Source organism: Pantherophis guttatus, chromosome 16 (assembly GCF_059756535.1).
Source record: "Pantherophis guttatus breed Tessera chromosome 16, ASM5975653v1, whole genome shotgun sequence".
Classification (NCBI taxonomy): Eukaryota; Metazoa; Chordata; class Lepidosauria; order Squamata; family Colubridae; genus Pantherophis; species Pantherophis guttatus.
In genome coordinates, this window is record NC_142078.1 from 1,099,437 (window position 1) to 1,116,549 (window position 17,113).

General features: G+C 48.2%; 1 protein-coding gene across 1 annotated transcript in view; it reads left to right on the plus strand.

The window, feature by feature from the left end:
- Positions 1 to 17,113, plus strand: part of COL5A1 (collagen type V alpha 1 chain) — a 222,335-nt gene that overhangs the window by 147,610 nt on the left and 57,612 nt on the right. Inside the window, exons 28-32 of the mRNA XM_034427172.3 lie at positions 5,927 to 5,971; positions 9,631 to 9,684; positions 11,934 to 12,041; positions 13,254 to 13,307; positions 15,371 to 15,424. Of these exons, the coding sequence (XP_034283063.2) occupies positions 5,927 to 5,971; positions 9,631 to 9,684; positions 11,934 to 12,041; positions 13,254 to 13,307; positions 15,371 to 15,424 (315 nt within the window). The remainder of the gene's footprint in view (positions 1 to 5,926; positions 5,972 to 9,630; positions 9,685 to 11,933; positions 12,042 to 13,253; positions 13,308 to 15,370; positions 15,425 to 17,113) is intronic.

The following is a 17,113-nucleotide window of genomic DNA, read 5'->3' on the forward strand; positions in this document are numbered from 1 at the left end:
TAGCTGAGCCTTAATGGCGTCCCCCATCTCTTCCTCTCGTAGAGGCGTGTGAAGGTTTGATGGGGGTCTTGAAATGAGTCTTTTCGAGCCTGGCTGTGACTCTGAACGCTGACCCACTTCATGAGAACCGGTCTTGACAACCAGGAATCCAGTTGGGACACTGGGGACTGGTCTGCCTTCTGTGCCGTTAAAAGACCTGTGGCCTCCTGCCCTGGTTGGGCGGAGATCTAGTCTTCACTTTTTAAAAAGGCCTGCTGGCTATTAAGATGCGGTGTGTGTATGTGTGTGTGTGTGTGTTCATCTAGGTCTCCTCCATGACCAGAACACGCTTTAGGGATGTTTGCAGCAAGTCCTAAAGGCTGTGGCCCCTAGTATCGGGAGACACGAATTGCCAAAGTGTCAGCGTTCTGAGTAAGGCACCCGTTGAAAGCAGAACTCCAAGGCAGGTAGATTCCTCAAAGGACGTGTTTATTGGATACATCATATCGGCCCAGCAGGTGAAAATCAACTCTGTAAATTCCTGTGGTTTTCACCTAATTAAAACCGGAAAAGTCCCCCCCGTCCTTATGTTTGTTTGTTTTTTAATTTGATTTATATGCCGCCCTTCTCTGGAGACTCAGGGCGGCTTACAGTGCGTTAAGCAATAGCCTTCATACTTTTGTATATTTTATACAAAGTCAGCTTATTGCCCCCACAATCTGGGTCCTCAATTTACCCACCTTAGAAAGGATGGAAGGCTGAGTCGACCTTGAGCCTGGCGAGATTCGAACTTACAGTAATTGCAGGCAGCTGGATGTTAAATGCTGCCTTAGGAGGCATTAGCCTCCTACGCCACTCAGGCTCCTGTTACCAGTCACATTGTCCAATTGAGGTGCTGGCAGTTTGCTTGGTCACTCCTCTCTTCCTCTCCCAACCACCTGTCCATATGACTTTGGCTCCGACAGGAAAAAAAATTGTTTTGGCTACCCAGCTGGTCTATCTCCTTTCCCACCCACCCCCTCCCTTTCCCCTCTCAGAGCTGGTGGCAACTATGAGTGAGGAAAAAAATGGTTTCAGCCAGGTTCACTTCAGAGTTGACCCAAAGGAGCAGAGTCCCACCAGCTGCACCTCTATTGAAGTGGCCAATTTGACACCAACCCCCCGCTCCCCTTCCCCGCCATTAATCAAAATGTCTTCCATGCCATTTGAGCCCTGAGATCTTCCTCGCTTCATTTGGTTCTCTCTGTGGCCAGAGTGGATGGTGCAAAAGGGCCCACCAAGTATAAGTGGAGGAACATCTCTGAAGTGGCCTCTGAGCGAATATAGAGTTTCTCACGTCAACATCTAAGCTTTAACCATGGCTGAACTCTTCATGGCTGTTGTTGTGGCCTGTCAGCCCCGGCCCCTCCAGCAGCCAGCAGAGGAGGAGGAGGAGGAGGAAGAGGAAGAGGAGGAGGAGGAGGCGTGGGAGTCAGGGTCAGCATCAGGGCAACCTGAGAGGTCTGAGGGGGAAGAGGGAGTGGAGCTATCAGAGAGAGAGACAGAGGCAGAGCCTGGGCCGTTCGTCAGCTCTCAGATGGAGAGTCAACAGCCCCCAGGTCTGGAGGTGGCTGATGAGGAAGAGGAGGAACAGCTGGGTCCAGTGCCTGACACACAGTTGCACAGAAGGCAGAGGAGAGGAGAGCAGCAGAAATCCATGGGCCAGTCCTTGGGACGGAAGAGCCACCGCTGCTAGCAAAGCCCCACCCTAGCTCTGGGATAAAAGGCAGGGGGCGGAGATGAATAGGTGTGGCAGACAACTATTCATCTTCCGGCTGGACTTGTTAGCCTGTGAGAGAAACTTTTTGCTGGGGCTTCCGGCGCTCCTAATAAAGGAATATTTCACGTCGGAGGGTTTGTCGTGTTTGGGGAGCTGGGTGAGAAGAGCTGTTAACGAGGGATCAGAACTTTGGATCTGGTGAGAGGATGCCTTCCTGGGCTGCCCAGCTGTTGCCACCCTGGGATGTTGAATGAAGGTGTATTGGGTGCCTCAAACTTCAAGCCTTTCTTGCTTGTTGTATTGGGGGAGAAGCCCCACTTGGCTGTCACACGCTGACGGCCCTTTGGCTGAAAGCTTTTCTCCGCCAGAGTTTTGGCCCAGGAAGTCTTTGGCACTCTCCTTGGCATGAAAAGGGCAGGGTAGAGCAGATCCAACCAAGGCTGAAAAAGGCCGTTGGGGGAGTGAGGTAGGTCCCCAGCTGTTCTCTCTCCCCACAATCTTCCCTGCCTGCTGTTCCCTCTTCAGCTCCGGTCAGAAGCCTCGGCTCCCCTTGCCTGCCCCGTCGGCCTCCCCAATTCCCGGGGATTTGTTCAGGGAGCAGCATCTGGGAGTGACCAGATGGATCCTTCCTGCTGTTCTGCGCCTGGGTTCCTGCAAACATTTCCCTCTCCAGGTCAATTCTGACTTAATTGGAAGAATGCCTAAAACTGATTCTAGCAGATTCTACAAACGGAACATCTCAGCCTTCAAATCATTAGGAACCTCCTCTCCCCACCCACCCATAAAAATCCACATTGATGCTGCAAGAAGCCATTTAAAGGCTGCCATGGAGGCCCTGTTGTTTACTGACAGGCAGATGTGTGTGTGGGGGTGGGTGAGAGGCTGCATGTGAAGGATTTGTTTTCAAGGCATTTCACCAGCAGCCACTCCTCCCACCACACCTGTTTAGCCACTTAGAGTCAAATAAAGGTGTTCTTTTTTTCTTTCTGTGCGATTTTAAAATCCCTCCCTCCCAGCGCACTCTGAATGAGATTACACATAGAAATTGCCTCAGTGTTGCCTTTTTGCAATATTTATCAATGTGCATAATGTTGATAGCTACGGAAGAAAGAGGAAAATGTGAGAAACCGACAGCAGTGGCTGAACATGCAATCTGAACAATCTTCTGCACTAAATTCAGATATGAAAAATAGGTAATTTAGAACTGCTGGATAAAAGAAAGGCAACTTTCCTGATATTGCCCGCTTTTGCATCAAATCTGCTACTGGTTTAAAAAATGTTTCCTAAAAATATACCTTTGACTTTTCTCTACTTATTCCTTCTGGGGGGTGCAACAGAAGTCTCCTCCCCCCACCACTCCCATTTCTGTAGTATCACTTGACATGTTTGTCTGAATCCAGTTTGGTGGAACCTTGCTGGGTGATGTAATGAAGGGGCTTGGTTTTGCCATGGGGTGAGCTTTGCTGATAGATAATCCTATTATGTCCTGGAGGATCATGTCTTAATCCCATCACCCTGGAGCTGCAGGTCTAATTGTCTTGTAGATAGGCTGGCCCAGTCTTTCTCAATGTGCACCAAATATCTGCTGGGAGCAGGGAGCTGCTTTGTCTTTAAAAACATGTTTCTCCTTTTCTCACCCAGGGAAATATAATATTCTGCCTTTTTAATACTTCCTAAAATATTTCATTCTTCTAAGAGGGGTGGGTGCTAACTTTCTTCATGCCTTTATGGGCCAATCGACTTGGCCTGCCCTCCTGATCCTGGGAATGCTAAAGGAATAGCAGCTGGCGAGGGGTTCAGCTCCACCTGCAAACCGAGGCCAGGTTGCCTCTTGAGTTCTTGCAGACTTGGGACCCCCTGCCAGCCATCAAGAGCAACTAGAAACAAGGAACACCAAATGACTCACAGCCAAACTCCACTCAGGGAAGATTTCCCTCGGCCAGTTTCTTGGTTGGACGGAAGCCATCTTCAGTTCTTGGCATTGCTATGGAAACTGGCCAGTTCTGGGGCCCCATAAAGATAATCTCAAATGAATCGCAGCTTCTCCGGAAGATTCAAGATGGACCGCTGCCTCTAGATCACCTCCACTAGCTGAGACCAGCTGGTCCTTCCCAGCTGGAGGTCTGGAATCAGAACGTTCTTTGCTTCCTACTGTTGGTCCTGAAGGCTGTCATGTTTTTAAGAAGTTTCTATGTCTGCAGCCTTTTTCATATCTTGGCACCAGGCAGAACTTCATTGTGCCACAAAAGGTGTTCCCCAAAGCAGCTCTCTGCCAACACCAGTAGAGAAAGATGCCTGTTAGGGAACACAGGAGGAGAAAATAAGGTTGCATTCTCCTATCCAGCCTAGAGTGGCCTGAAGAACCTCAGACATCACTTTAAGGGATATTCCCTTAAACTCCACTGAAGATGTTACCTAGCCTGGTAACGAAACATTTGGAAGCCAGCTGTTCTGACCCAGCTCCCCAAACACGACAAACCCTCTGAAGTTCACTCAAAGATTTCTTTATTAGGAGCACCAGCAGCCCCGGCAAAACGTCTCTCTCTTTCTCTCACAGCAGGCTAACAAGTCCATCTGTCAGGGAGATGAATAGTTGTCTGCCACACCTATTCATCTCCGCCCCCTGCCTTTTATCCCCAGAGCTAGGGTGGCACTTCATAGCAACGCTGGTTCTTCCGCCCAAGAACCAGCTCATAGATTTCCACTGCTCTCCTCTCCTCTGCCTTCTACACAGCCAAGCATCAGGCACTGGACCCAGCTGTTCCTCCTCTTCCTCATCAGCCACCTCCAGACCTGGGGGCTGTTGACTCTCCATCGGAGGGCTGACGGGCGGCCCAGACTCTGCCTCTGTCCCTCTCCCTCTCCCTCTCCCTCTCTCTCTCTCTCTCTCTCTCTCTCTCTGCCAGCTCCATTCCCTCTCCCCTCTCGGAGCTCTCAGGTTGCCATGATGCTGGCCCTGACTCCCACGCCTCCTCCTCCTGTGATTTGGCTGCTGGAGGGGCCGGCGGCCGATATGCCACAACATCCGCCCACAAGGTCAGAGAATGAACCTTCACCCTCATATACCTCCCTGTTGCCTTTAGGACCACTGCAGGCACGGACCCTACGCCAGTCACAGCCTTCCTTCATCTAGTTGGGCTTGGGCTTCAAAGAGACCAGACAATTCCCTTGAGCCAAGGACAGTCCCTAACCAGGCATGGATTTGGAGGGGGGTGTTGACCTAAGACTAGCAGTCTCCTGTGTGGCCAAGAGTCCAGTTAAAGCAAAAGAGGAATATCTCCACTGTCCAGCTGGCAGCCTCCTCTGTCAAACTCCTCTCATTCTATCTCTTAATTTTCAACCCAAATCCAACCCCCCTTTGCATCTAAGCCTGGATAGGAGCCTGGATAGCTCTGCAGACAAGGCACTGTAATTTAACACCAGCTGTCTGCAATTAAAGTAAGTTCGAATCTTGCCAGGCTCAAGATTGACTCAGCCTTCCATCCTTTCTAAGGTAGGTAAATTGAGGACCCAGTTTATGGGGGCAATAAGCTGACTTTGTATAAATATACAAAAGTATGAAGGCTATTGATTAACGTGTAAGCCGCCCTGAGTCTCCGGAGAAGGGCGGCATATAAAAAAAAAAAAAAGCCCACCCTCTTGGGTACTGGAAGATGAGGTACTGTCTTCTTTGGAGGAAGGCTGTTCCAGTTTCTGAAAACATCACCGTACATTGTTCATTGCACACATGTGCTTCCTCTTGATGGCCACAGGCAGGCGAGCCTCCTTGTACCCGATCCCCACCCCTCTCACTGTTGCTCCCTGATGCCAGGCCAGTCTGGGCATAGCTTCTCTCTGGTGCCCTGGAAGGCAAAACAGGGAGGGCTTCTACTCTCACCCCAATTTCTGCTCCCCCACAAAGGATCTCTAGATACTACCTCTAGAAGAGAGAGTGCAGAGAGTAGTTCACACAGCTGTGGTTGTCAGATCCACCAGATCCACTGGATCTGTCTCTGGCCAAGAGGAATCCAAGCTGGGCAGTTGGTGCCACTTGGCAGCTTCCCCTTTGCCCAATATCCAGATCAGGCTCCGTGTGATCGTCACATCCTCTCTAGCTGAGATCCTTGAGTAGACAACCTGCCAGTCTCACGGTCACCCGCAATGTGCCAGGTGATATTAATGCCTTTTGTTGTTGTCTTTGCGGTTAAGGGCGCTGACGGCATCCGTGGCTTGAAAGGAACGAAGGGCGAGAAGGTGAGTGAGCTTCGGTTTGAATTCCCGTCTTTTCCCTCCTCTGGTTTCTCTGCCTTCCCTGAAGGTCCCAGCTCTCCGTCTTTGCCCTGTGAGGTTCAGACTGTTTGCAGCTGCATGACAGGCAGAAATTCCACAGGAAATTCCACAGGATTTCTGGTACTGCCTCCGTCTCTGTAGCTCCATCACTGGAGAAAGTGCGGAATCTTGCAAAACAGGTAGCCTTGTCCCACGACTGGCTCTGCTTTAATGATGCTTAGAATTTGCCTCGTAGGGGATTCGCTTCATTTCATAGGTTGCCAAACTGCAGTTTTAGATTTATGGAAACAAAGTACAAAAAAAAAAGGCAGTCTCCATGGGAAAACCGCTTGCATACATTAGGAAAAAGATGCATGTTTTTGGATATGCATATGCATAAAGATCTTTTTTTAAAAAGTTCAAAGAGAAACAGGGCAAAATAAAATGAAATCTACAAAGCTAAAGAACAAAGAGACGGAAACCAGCTTTCTGGTGCTTCTCATGCCCTTGTCACACCTTTGTGCCACTGAAAAGTCTCCAATTCCTCATGTACAGAGTTCCCCAGAAAAAAATGCAACCCTCTCGACCCCTTAAAAAAGTGCAAAGGCCTGATGGAAGCTCCTAACCATCAATACATAAATGGCCTCTAACACAGAGCCCCCCCCCATGCCCTCCCCCCTCAGGCCTTTTGGACAGCCCCTTGTCCCATGTTCAGTTGCAAAACAAATGATTTTTGGTCTCCTTTGTATCGGGAGACTGTGAGTTCAGTTCTGTAAATAGATGCCTTTGATTTGCAGCTTTTGGACTGTCCAGGAAACGGTCAGCAGCGGCGTTCAGAGCTGCTCTTACAACCAGGGTGGATTTGATTTAAATCAAGTTGATTTAAATCATGATTTAAATCACTAGAAAAAAGGTTTGATTTAAATCAACTCAATTTAAATCATAATTTTTAAAGAGCAACTGTCATCTCTGTCCCGCAGCGGCTCTTCCTCTGACCCACTGTTGACTCACCAACAGTCCTAATATTGCAGAATATACAGCCTCATATAACTATATAACTAAGCTCCATTTCATGCTGAATAAACTAAATTAGTAATGCATCTTAAATGGAAAACTATCTTTAGATAGATTTTTACTCCAAAAGCATTTTATTAAAATAAATTTGATAAAAATAAATCTGATTGAAATAAAAAAAATCTGATTTGTTTGGTTTTAAAAAAAAATCATTGATTTTTATCGACTCTGCTTACAACCTGGCTGTAAGTGAATTTGGAGAGGCAGTGGTGTCAGACCTTGCCTCTCCTCTCTCCTCAAGAAAGCAGAACAGAATATTTACTTCAACAGAAAACTTTTATTGAGGGAAAGCGATAGCAAGGAAAGCAAGGCAGGATCTGAAATTCCTGCGCAGAACTGTTAGGTTAAATGTTGCAAAAACCCCTCCCCTATGGCAAGTCCAAAGCGAGCCGAGCCAATCCGCAGGTGCAGAGTTGTTGTGAGAACTTGGGCTGAGAAGGTGATAAGAAGCTGTTCTCCATCGGAGCTGAGACAAAAAAGATGTCCAGATAACAGATGGACCCAGGCCAATCCCTCCCTTTCCCTTTCCCAAGCAGGCACATCAAAGTGGCAGAAAGCCAGAAACAGGAAAGGGGTCACATCCTCCTCACCAGAATGGCAATGTCCTGATAGGGTTCTATGGGACCTGACAAACAGGCCATCATGTCCTCCCCAAGAGGAGCAACGTTGAGTAGCATTTTGCTCTTGCTCCGGCCTTCAGTCTCCCGCCCTGCCTTCTCCAGGCCCACAGCCCATCATCCAAGGAGCTGACAATAGGACCAGGCAGCAGCTACCAGGGGCCTGCGGAAGGAACAAAGGCCCAATGTTGTTCTTGGGCTCCCTGCATCCACCTTCTGGTCCCTGACAGGCCAGCTTTAGGCCTTGATGCTCCATCGATTGAAATGCAACAGTTAAAAACCTTTGCTGACTGGAAGAAATATTATTGCTGGCCCGGAGTCCTTTCTGAAAAGTCTGGTGTGGAATGGGCTGACGGGAGAATAATTTGTGGCTGGCCCTGGGACCTTCTCCGTGTTTTTATCAGTTCAGCTGACAGGCTTGACTCCTGATGGAAGAAAAGCAGGAGGCCTCTGAGTTTTCGCTGGATTTGCGGGAGGGGATGGGAGGTTTTGAAAGACCTTGAACAGGATGTCCTCCAGGGACATTAAGGTCTTCTCCAAAGAACTGATTGATTGTTCATCCCATTCGGTTCTTCTGCTCCACTGAAAATGACTTTTCCCTCCTTCCTGTTGGGCGATTGCCCAAATGTTACCTGCCTCACCTCAGGGTGACAAACCCTTTGAGAACTAGACGGGGAATCCATTTTATTTAGCAATGGTCTTTAAAGCTAGGAACTTTCCAGAACCTTCTTAAGAAGGTAGGGTGTCTTCAGTGAAGAAAGGTAGAATGATGAGCCAAATATCTCAGAAAAATGGCTTGTCCTATAAACAGAGTTTAAGGATGAAGAAAGCTAATCAGAGAGCATCTATTCAGTCCACCTTCCCTTCAACTCTCAAAGCCGAGAGGTTCGGATGCTGCATCATGTCATGTCCCCTGAATACGATTGTGCATCTCCCCCTTCCTGGGGGAATTTATCTATTTTTACGCAGGGTATACCCAGTGGTGGGATTCAAATAATTTAACCATCGGTTCTCTGCCCTAATGACCGGCTGGGTGGGCGTGGCCATGGTGGGTGTGGCCAGGGGGTGTGACAGGCAGCACTCGATCTCCTGCACCCCCCTGGGAGCAAAAACGCCCCCTCCCGTGCCCTCAGTTTTGGGCCTAGTAAGCCTCCCTGCAGCCTGCTGGGAGCAAAAACAGGCCATGGGGGAGGGGAAGGTGCTGCACTCCCCCACACCCCGTTTTTGGCCTAGTAGGCTTCCCTGCACTTACCTGGGAGCCAAAATGGGGACTCCTGGAAGGGGCGAGGCAGGGAGGGGCAGGGCCAGCCAGCAATTTAACAATTGGTTCACCCGAACTATCCCGAACCGGCTGAATCCCACCACTGGGTATATCCTATGTGGTGTTTCTTACAACTGCAGCTCCTTTCCCGTCAGTTATTTTGTCTGGCAATTATAAGGTTGGAAGCCAGTCCATTGGGAAACCTGCACTAGGTATTCTCTGGGCCCATGAACTGACAATCCCAAAGGGCCCTCTGTTCATGATTCCACCCGGATAGAGTCCCCTAACTCAGAAGCCAACTATTGACCAAATTAAAGTACTACTAGCAGTGACTGAAGTTACTAAAACATTGCAAGACCTCACCAAAAGTTGGCAAGATTTAATTTTTTGCATGAGATCTCATGGGTTCATGACAACTTTTATTTCCCAGAAGTTTTGTGAAATCACAAAGGCCAGAATTTGCAAATGGGAGAACTGGAAGTCTGGGGGAAAAAACTGTCCATCCTTGCTCTGAATGTTGAAATGCTTGGCTGGGAACTGTTTGGTTGGAGGGTGAAAGCAGAGATGCTTCTGCCACATACAGAAAAAAGGGCTGGCAGTCAATGCCCTGTGAAGGAGGGTTGAAGTTGTTGAAGGGTTGGTAGGCATGCACCGTCCCCGTCTCTAACAAGGTCTCTCTGATCTTCCTGCAGGGCGAAGATGGCTTCCCAGGGTTCAAAGGCGACATGGGCATTAAAGGTGACAGGGTGAGTGCTGGGAGTTCTTCTCCATGGTCAGAAATAAAAACTCTTGTCAAGTGTTGTTTGATTGCAAAGCTCTCTGGTTGGTCCTCATACTGGGCTTCTGAGCTGATAACTGTTCCCCTTTCCTATCCTCCTGGAACTCTTCCAAAGTCTTCCTTGTCATCATCTTCATTTAACGACCCCATAATCCCTTGCGGGGTGGAGTCTGGGCAACTGAATGGAGCTAGCAGAGGGTATTAATGGCTGGATGCCCTTCCTGTCGCCAGTGCAGAGTTTTGTTCAGAGAGATTGTGCCCAGAGAGAGAAATATCTGCCTCTACCTAGGATCGAACTCACAGCCTCCAGATTGTGAGACGAGAGCTCCACCTCTAGGCCACTGCACCACTCCTTTCCAAAGTCTCCCTTGTGCAGTGACCAAATTTATGCTTGGCACAGGATTTGGAAATGGGCGAGTCGGAAATGCAAGCAGCCTCCCCCAGAAGTGTTCTTTCAGCTGCCTTACCTCCCATTCATTAATTGTGGGTTTGGTATCTATCATTTGGGGGGGGGGGTTCAATTAGTAACTTTTAATAAAAGAATCACTTCCCTGTTCAGTCTTAGCCACCCACACCTGATATTGCAACATGCTCCCTTCGTACCAAAGTGGTCTGTTCTTGGCCTGGGATCGGGAAGAGGGTCACTTAGCCAGCTCCAAGCAAACGTTTTTTTTAAAAAAAACCCCAGAGATTAATTAATTCATTAATTAATTATTGGTGGGTCCCGTAAAGTGACTGCTTGATTGCTCACACCAGAATAGTTCCTTTCTGTATGGGGGGAAAAAAACAAAAAACACAGCCACAGCAGAAAATTACCAAATTTTCATTTCGGGGAAAATGAGATTGTACAGCTTTTCTGGAAAAACACATGTGCAATGCAAAACAACACCAGCACATAAATTATTCAAGTGCCTTCTAAACAAAACCCAATGGTATGTTTTTTGGGCTGTTGAAGAAGCAGATATTAGCCCTGCATATTTCTCTCTCCCTCTCCCTCTAATTCCCTCCTTCTCTCTCGCTCTCCCTCTTCCTCTCCCTCTCTCTTTCCCTCTTCCTCTTCCTCTCCTCCCTCCCTCTCTCCCTCTCCCTCTCCCTCTCCCTCTTTCTCTCCCTCTCCTCCCTCCCTCCCTCTCTCCCTCTCCCTCTCTCTTTTTCTCTCCCTCTCCTCCCTCCCTCCCTCCCTCCCTCTGTCATAGAAACAATGCTGTTTCTACCTGGGCATTGGGCCTGACAATATGGCATGGTGCCTTGTGCCTTGAGAAGATTTCTGCAATAGATTGGCCTCTGGCAAAGGGCAGGAGCTGCTGTGGAAGGGCTGTTGACGGAAATTGGAGGAGCGTGCCAGGCATGGGCAAAAGTGCAACGAACCTTTGGGTTAACAGGCTTTAAAAGTCATCCTTCTCCCGCACACGGCCAAATCTTCTACCTCTGCCCCCAAACTACTCTTAACTTTGACCGTCTCCTGAGACATGCCAAGCATTCCCTCAGGGGTGGGCAAAATGTGCTGGGATTCATTGCAGGCTTCAGTGATCTTCCATTACTCGGAAGATTAGAAATCAGGTAATTAGGGGAAAAAAAAGTTGCCTAGGCAGAAAAATCAAGGGGGAAAAGGCAGCCCGGATCTCTAGGCATAACACAAAGCCAGTTTTGTCCATCTGATCCCGGCCGGCTCTTCACTAAAGGAAGTCTTTTAAAATGGTGAGTTTGCCTTCAAATGACTTCCTTCGAAATGCAGCAGGAGCCTTGAGAGTGTCTTCAGCTCTTCCCAAAAAGAAATCCAGAGCAGACAAGGACCGATGATGTTGGCCATCATTCAACTTGTCTGAAACTCAGCATGAATCTTTTCTCTAGGTCCCAGAAAGCAAATTGTGGGATGCTGCCTGGAAAATTTAGCTACTCTGAGGCTTTGTTCACACAGCACACAGGTTAAAATTAACTTTGATTAGGGTTTTTTTTTTTGGTTCAGCCTGTTCTGCAAACCCAGCTTGTTTGATGAGCGCCTGGCTCACAGCACTGTGTGAACCCAGAGAGCTCAGGAGCCAAGCTAAGCCGAATCAGCCTTTTCATCTCCAATCCTTTCTCGTCCTTCACGATTCTTGGTGGATGCCATCTTCTCCGTTGATTCTGGCGGTTTGTTATCGGTGTCTTCTAATACCGACACAGGAAGGTTTTTTAAAAAAGGGCAGAAATAATAATCTCGTTTTCGATTTTTGCTAGGGTGAAATTGGCCCTCCTGGTCCACGGGGCGAGGATGGGCCGGAAGGCCCGAAAGGTCGCAGCGGCCCCAATGGAGAGCCAGGCCCACTAGGTCCATCTGGAGAAAAGGTAGGTGCTCCTAATGCTGCCCATCCTTCCTCAACCTCCACATGCCTCATCCAGCTTTCCCTTAGCTGCAGAATGCAATCATCTCTAGGGAAATCTTGCTCAGGTTTTGGTTAATGACTCTCGATCTACCTGCAGGCTTGCCCCAGTGCAAGGACGATGCAAATGGGAGTTCACTTGGAGACGCTGTCCCTTGTTGCTTTGGGATGGAAATGCATTCCCAGAGTCTGGAAGATTTCTCAAGAGTCTAGGGATTTATTTATTTATTTATTTGTCATATTTCTATGCCACCCACTCTCTCAGGACTCTGGGCGGCTTACACCAAAGACAGTATACTAAATAGCATATTGCCCCCTAACAATCTGGGCCCTCATTTTACCCACCTCGGAAGGATGGAAGGCTGAGTCAACCTTGAGCCGGTGAGATTTGATCCGCTGATCTGCTGAACTAGCAGTCAGCTGAAGTAGCTGCAGTACTGCACCCTAACCACTGCGCCACCTCGGCTCTCTTGGGATGAATTTATATTCCTTTCAACTTTTCTATTTGCTAAATCATAGGATTAACTTGGATAGGATAGAGAACACAGAACAGGTTACAGAATAAAATACATTACAGGAATAGAATAGAATAGAATAGAATAGAATAGAAGAGAAGAGAAGAGAAGAGAAGAGAAGAGAAGAGAAGAGAAGAGAAGAGAATAGAGAAGAGAAGAGAAGAGAAGAGAAGAGAAGAGTTCTTTATTTTTTTATTTTTTTTTATTTTTTTATTTGATTTATATGCCTCCCTTCTCCGAAGACTCAGGGCGGCTTACAATGTGCTCAGCAATAGCCTTCATCCTTTTGTATATCTATACAAAGTCATCTTATTGCCCCCACAACTGGGTCCTCAATTTACCTACCTTAGAAAGGATGGAAGGCTGAGTCAACCTTGAGCCTTGGCGAGATTCGAACCTGCAGTAATTGCAGGCAGCTGGTCTTAATAACCAGCTTAATAACAGGGTACCTTAGACCACTGTACTACCAAGGCTCTTTATTGGCCAAGTATGACTGGACACACAAGGAATTTGTCTTCGGTGCATAAGCTCTCATTGTACATAAAAGCTATAAGTAATAAATCATAAATTTAGTGATGAATCTCCAAAAACAACGTACTGCATTCTCTCCATCTTCCTTCTCCTCCCTCATCCTCATCCTCATCCTCTGTTTGTCTTCACAGGGGAAGCTTGGCATTCCTGGTTTGCCTGGGTACCCTGGAAGACTTGGCCCCAAGGTAACGTTTGCCCTTTTCGTAAATAAATTTCCATTTCAGTGTGCAAGTTAGAACCACGTGAGCCGCTGGGCGAGTTTACCGAGACCCTGTGCAACCAGCCAGGTGGAATGGGGAGGGGTTGTGTGTTTTTGCAGTGCGAAGTAGGTCAGGGGGCCCAGGGTTAGGGAGAAAGGCAGACTGGTCCATGCTCCAGAAGAGACGGACTCCGCGTCCATCGTTATTCTGGGAGTCTCTGAGCGAGTCCCTGCAGCTCAGAGAAGGAAGCTGCAATCGTTTCAGTTTCTGTTCTGCAATTTGAATTTGCTGCAGAAAAAATTATACTTCGAGTTGCTGTCAGTCATGTAAAAGAACTAAAATGATTTTTTTCTTCTTTGCTGAGCAGAAAAGAGGTTTTGCTCCAAAGACAGTCAGCTAGACACCAGTTCGTGGAACCCTTAAACCCCACTGGTGGGTAAAAGGCTCCATCCTCCTCCCAGGGACTGACCCTGCAGCCCCTGACCCCCAGCCTTTGTTCAGCAGCATGGGCATTGGTTCTCCTGCTTCACTCAAGCCAGAGTCTCTGAGTTCACCCCTGTAGAAAACCCAATGCAGGCATCATAAAAGCTCATCTTAGGAAGAAGCAGCGCTGGTGTGAAGCAGGTTCATCAGCCACAGGCTCCAAGGGGATGAAAGAGCAAAGCAACCTCCATGGGCAGTCCTGACCCTCTCAGGACAGAGTCCTTTGCTGTCCGCATTGTCCATCCTGTCCTGGGCTTCCACTGCCCCCGGGGGTGTGTGTGTCTGTCCTCCTTTGGGACCCTTCTAGTCCTCCAACCATCCTGGTGCCAAAGTTATAGCAATGTGAAGACTTGCACTTCCTTCTGCCTCGCTGATTCTCCACACATGGCTGGTAGGCCATGAATTGTGGAAAACTGATAACACGAGTATCTGCATAAGAAGATGTGCCTTATTTGAGGATGTACCTGATATTCGCTCAACTGGCAAAAGAAGGGGTTGTCACTGCGTTTTTGTATTTACCAGATGAGCTATTATTTTTGGACTTTCAGACTTACCATAGCTTGCCAAGTTTCTTATCAGTAAGCTAACTGCACATGTCTACATTCCTTCATTTTCTTCTTTTTTTTTTTTTTTTTGTTCTCTGGCCAGGAGAGGTCCGGCCAGGGAAAGCTTTGCCAAGATGTAACTAATTAGATCAGTAAGATGTTTTATTTTCTTTATAACAAATAAATGAGTTTTTCTTAGAAAATATATCTTCGGGTTTATTTTCTTAACGTATACTTCAAGGAAAGGTCACGATCCAGTTCTCTAAATCAAGGTGCAATTGCCCAAAAGCAGAATCGGATTAATTAGCACCCTGACGTCCCTTTCCAGATGCCTCCGCCTCTCCTTCTTATGTCAGCACTAGAGTAAATGCAGCTTGAAGTGCTGACAGCAGATCTATAAAGTAAGGGCCCAGTTTGCAGGATGAACTGTTTCATTGGAGCAAGTGTCCTGTATTTTCTCTCCTTAAAGAGAAGAGAGGGAGAGGAGGAGGAGGATCCATTGACTAAGGCTCATCTCAGGGCCCTCTGAGCCAGAGAAGGCTGTCACCAAGCACCAAGCCACTAATGGCCATTGACTCCCTCTCCCTCCCAATCTTCTGCAGAAGGACCTTAATATCATCTTCATTTCTTCTTTAACCCAAGTCTTGCCATACAAACCATCTCCAAAGGCTCAGTGACCGGCCAGAATGGTTTGCCCAGCTCCGGTTGGCCCCTTCAGCCTGCTGCAGCCTGGCCCCCTCCCCCACCATCTCTTCCGCCATTTGGCTGTGAGGGAGAGTGGACAATCTGACCTGGGATGAGTGCAGAGTCCAGGGGATGGAAGGAAGGCCGGGCATCCAGATATTTCTTCCTTCCAGGCATGAGGCTCACTAGCCAAGGATGACTGTGGCTTAATCTGGGAGTTCTGTTTTGAACCATCCACCCTAAAGAGCTAGCCGTGGTTCCAGGGAACTGAGTTCTCCAACTGTCCCCTCCAGTTGCGTCTCCATCTCCTTTCTTCTCTGCTTCCTTTTCCTCTAGGGTTCGATTGGATTTCCGGGGTTCCTGGGAGCCAATGGAGAGAAAGGAGGAAGGGTAAGTGCGGGGCGTTGTCTGGGGCTTCCGGTGGGAGAACTCTTCCACTGGCCGTTGCTCACAGGGTTTCACATTTTCTGCAGTGATTATTTCTGCCGTTGAAGACAGGCTATGGAGAGGTTTGGAGGCGGCATAGATTTGCCTCCACGAAACAAGATGAAAACAAAACAAACAAAAAAGACCCACAAAGCAACACGACACTCATTTAACTAAAACACATTTTCCTTCTGGTTAATGCTTCAAAAGGGGAAAAGGGTAACTCAGCCACTGGGTGCAAAAGTTAACAGGGTTTCAGAGAGCACCACAAAGGTTTGCAGAGGGTCTCCCAAGCTTCATGGCAGAGGCCGTCCCTTCTGGAATTCCCACCCTCACCCACCCATAAAATAGACCTGGATTCCACTCCAGAATCTCAGCATTTGCTCCCTTTTCTCTTTCTCTTTAACTCCTGCAATAAAAATGCCTTGTCTTCGTGCGTCAGAATGAATCAATGTCAGAATCTGCCGGAGGGGCACAGAACGAAGGGATAGCTGGCCAATTTTGCAAGACTGAATAGTTTCTTCCAGAATATTAACAACTTTGAAAGGAAAAAAAAATCAGTAAGAACATATTCAGAATAAAGGTCATGTTTCACCAGTGCCCAGGAGTGCCCCAGGATGGGGCTGGCAGAGCGGAGGGTGTAAGAATGATAAAGGACAAGGTGTACCCGAACTGGCCACTTCTGGGGGCTTCGGGAAGGGATGCTGTGTTCCCTGGGTCTTCTAAGCGAGATCTGCGTATCCTGGCAATTAGAGAAGTTCAGTCAGAATCGGAATAGAGTGGTGCGGTGGCCTAGATGTGGAGCTCTCACCTCACAATCGGGAGGCTGTGAGTTCGATCCTAGGTAGAGGCAGATATTTCTGTCTCTGGGTACAATGAGATATATCTGCTGCAAAGTCCGCATTGGCGACAGGAAGGGCATCTGGCCAGTAAACACTCAGCTCCATTCAGTTGCCCTGACTCCACCCCATTGCAAGGGATTACGTGGGTCATTAAACGCCAAAAAATAAAATAAAAATAAAATCAGAATCAGAATAATAGAGTTGAAAGGGATCTTAGAGGTCTTCTACTCCAACCCCTATGCCATTCCATTCTCTTCTTGTAAACCCTCCAGTGATGAAGAGAGCCACAACTTCTGGAGGGAAGCCGTCCTTATCAACCAAGATCAAAGGCTCCGGCAAGTTGCTTGCACAATTATCAACTGCAGAGCAAACCCAAATTCTGACAGTGAATATTCGGTTAGAGGGAGAGCAGGAACGGCATCAAAGTTCCTTTTGTTCGTCTCATTTAAGTACAGATTGCTTCTAACAGGTCTGCTTGGTAGGCCTGCTGGAGACAGTTTTGCTGCCTTGATTTCATTGACGGGGATTGAGAACAGAGGCTCTGCTTTCCTTCTTTCATCCCCCCCTAATTTTTTTCCCCGCTGCCTAGTTTTTGTTTCTTGCGCATGAGCCACGCAGGGTCTCTCCCACCGGTTGTGAGGGTGGGGGTGGGATGGTGGTATTGGGGGACTGGCTGCAACCAAGCCAGCATGAAGTGATCGGTCTAACGTAGGGGGATCCTTAGGAGGATCCTTAGGGGGATCCTTGTGGGGCAGGCCGAAGATCAGGAAGTAGCCCCACGTGGTGGGCCACATCAGAGTGAGGGAGTTAC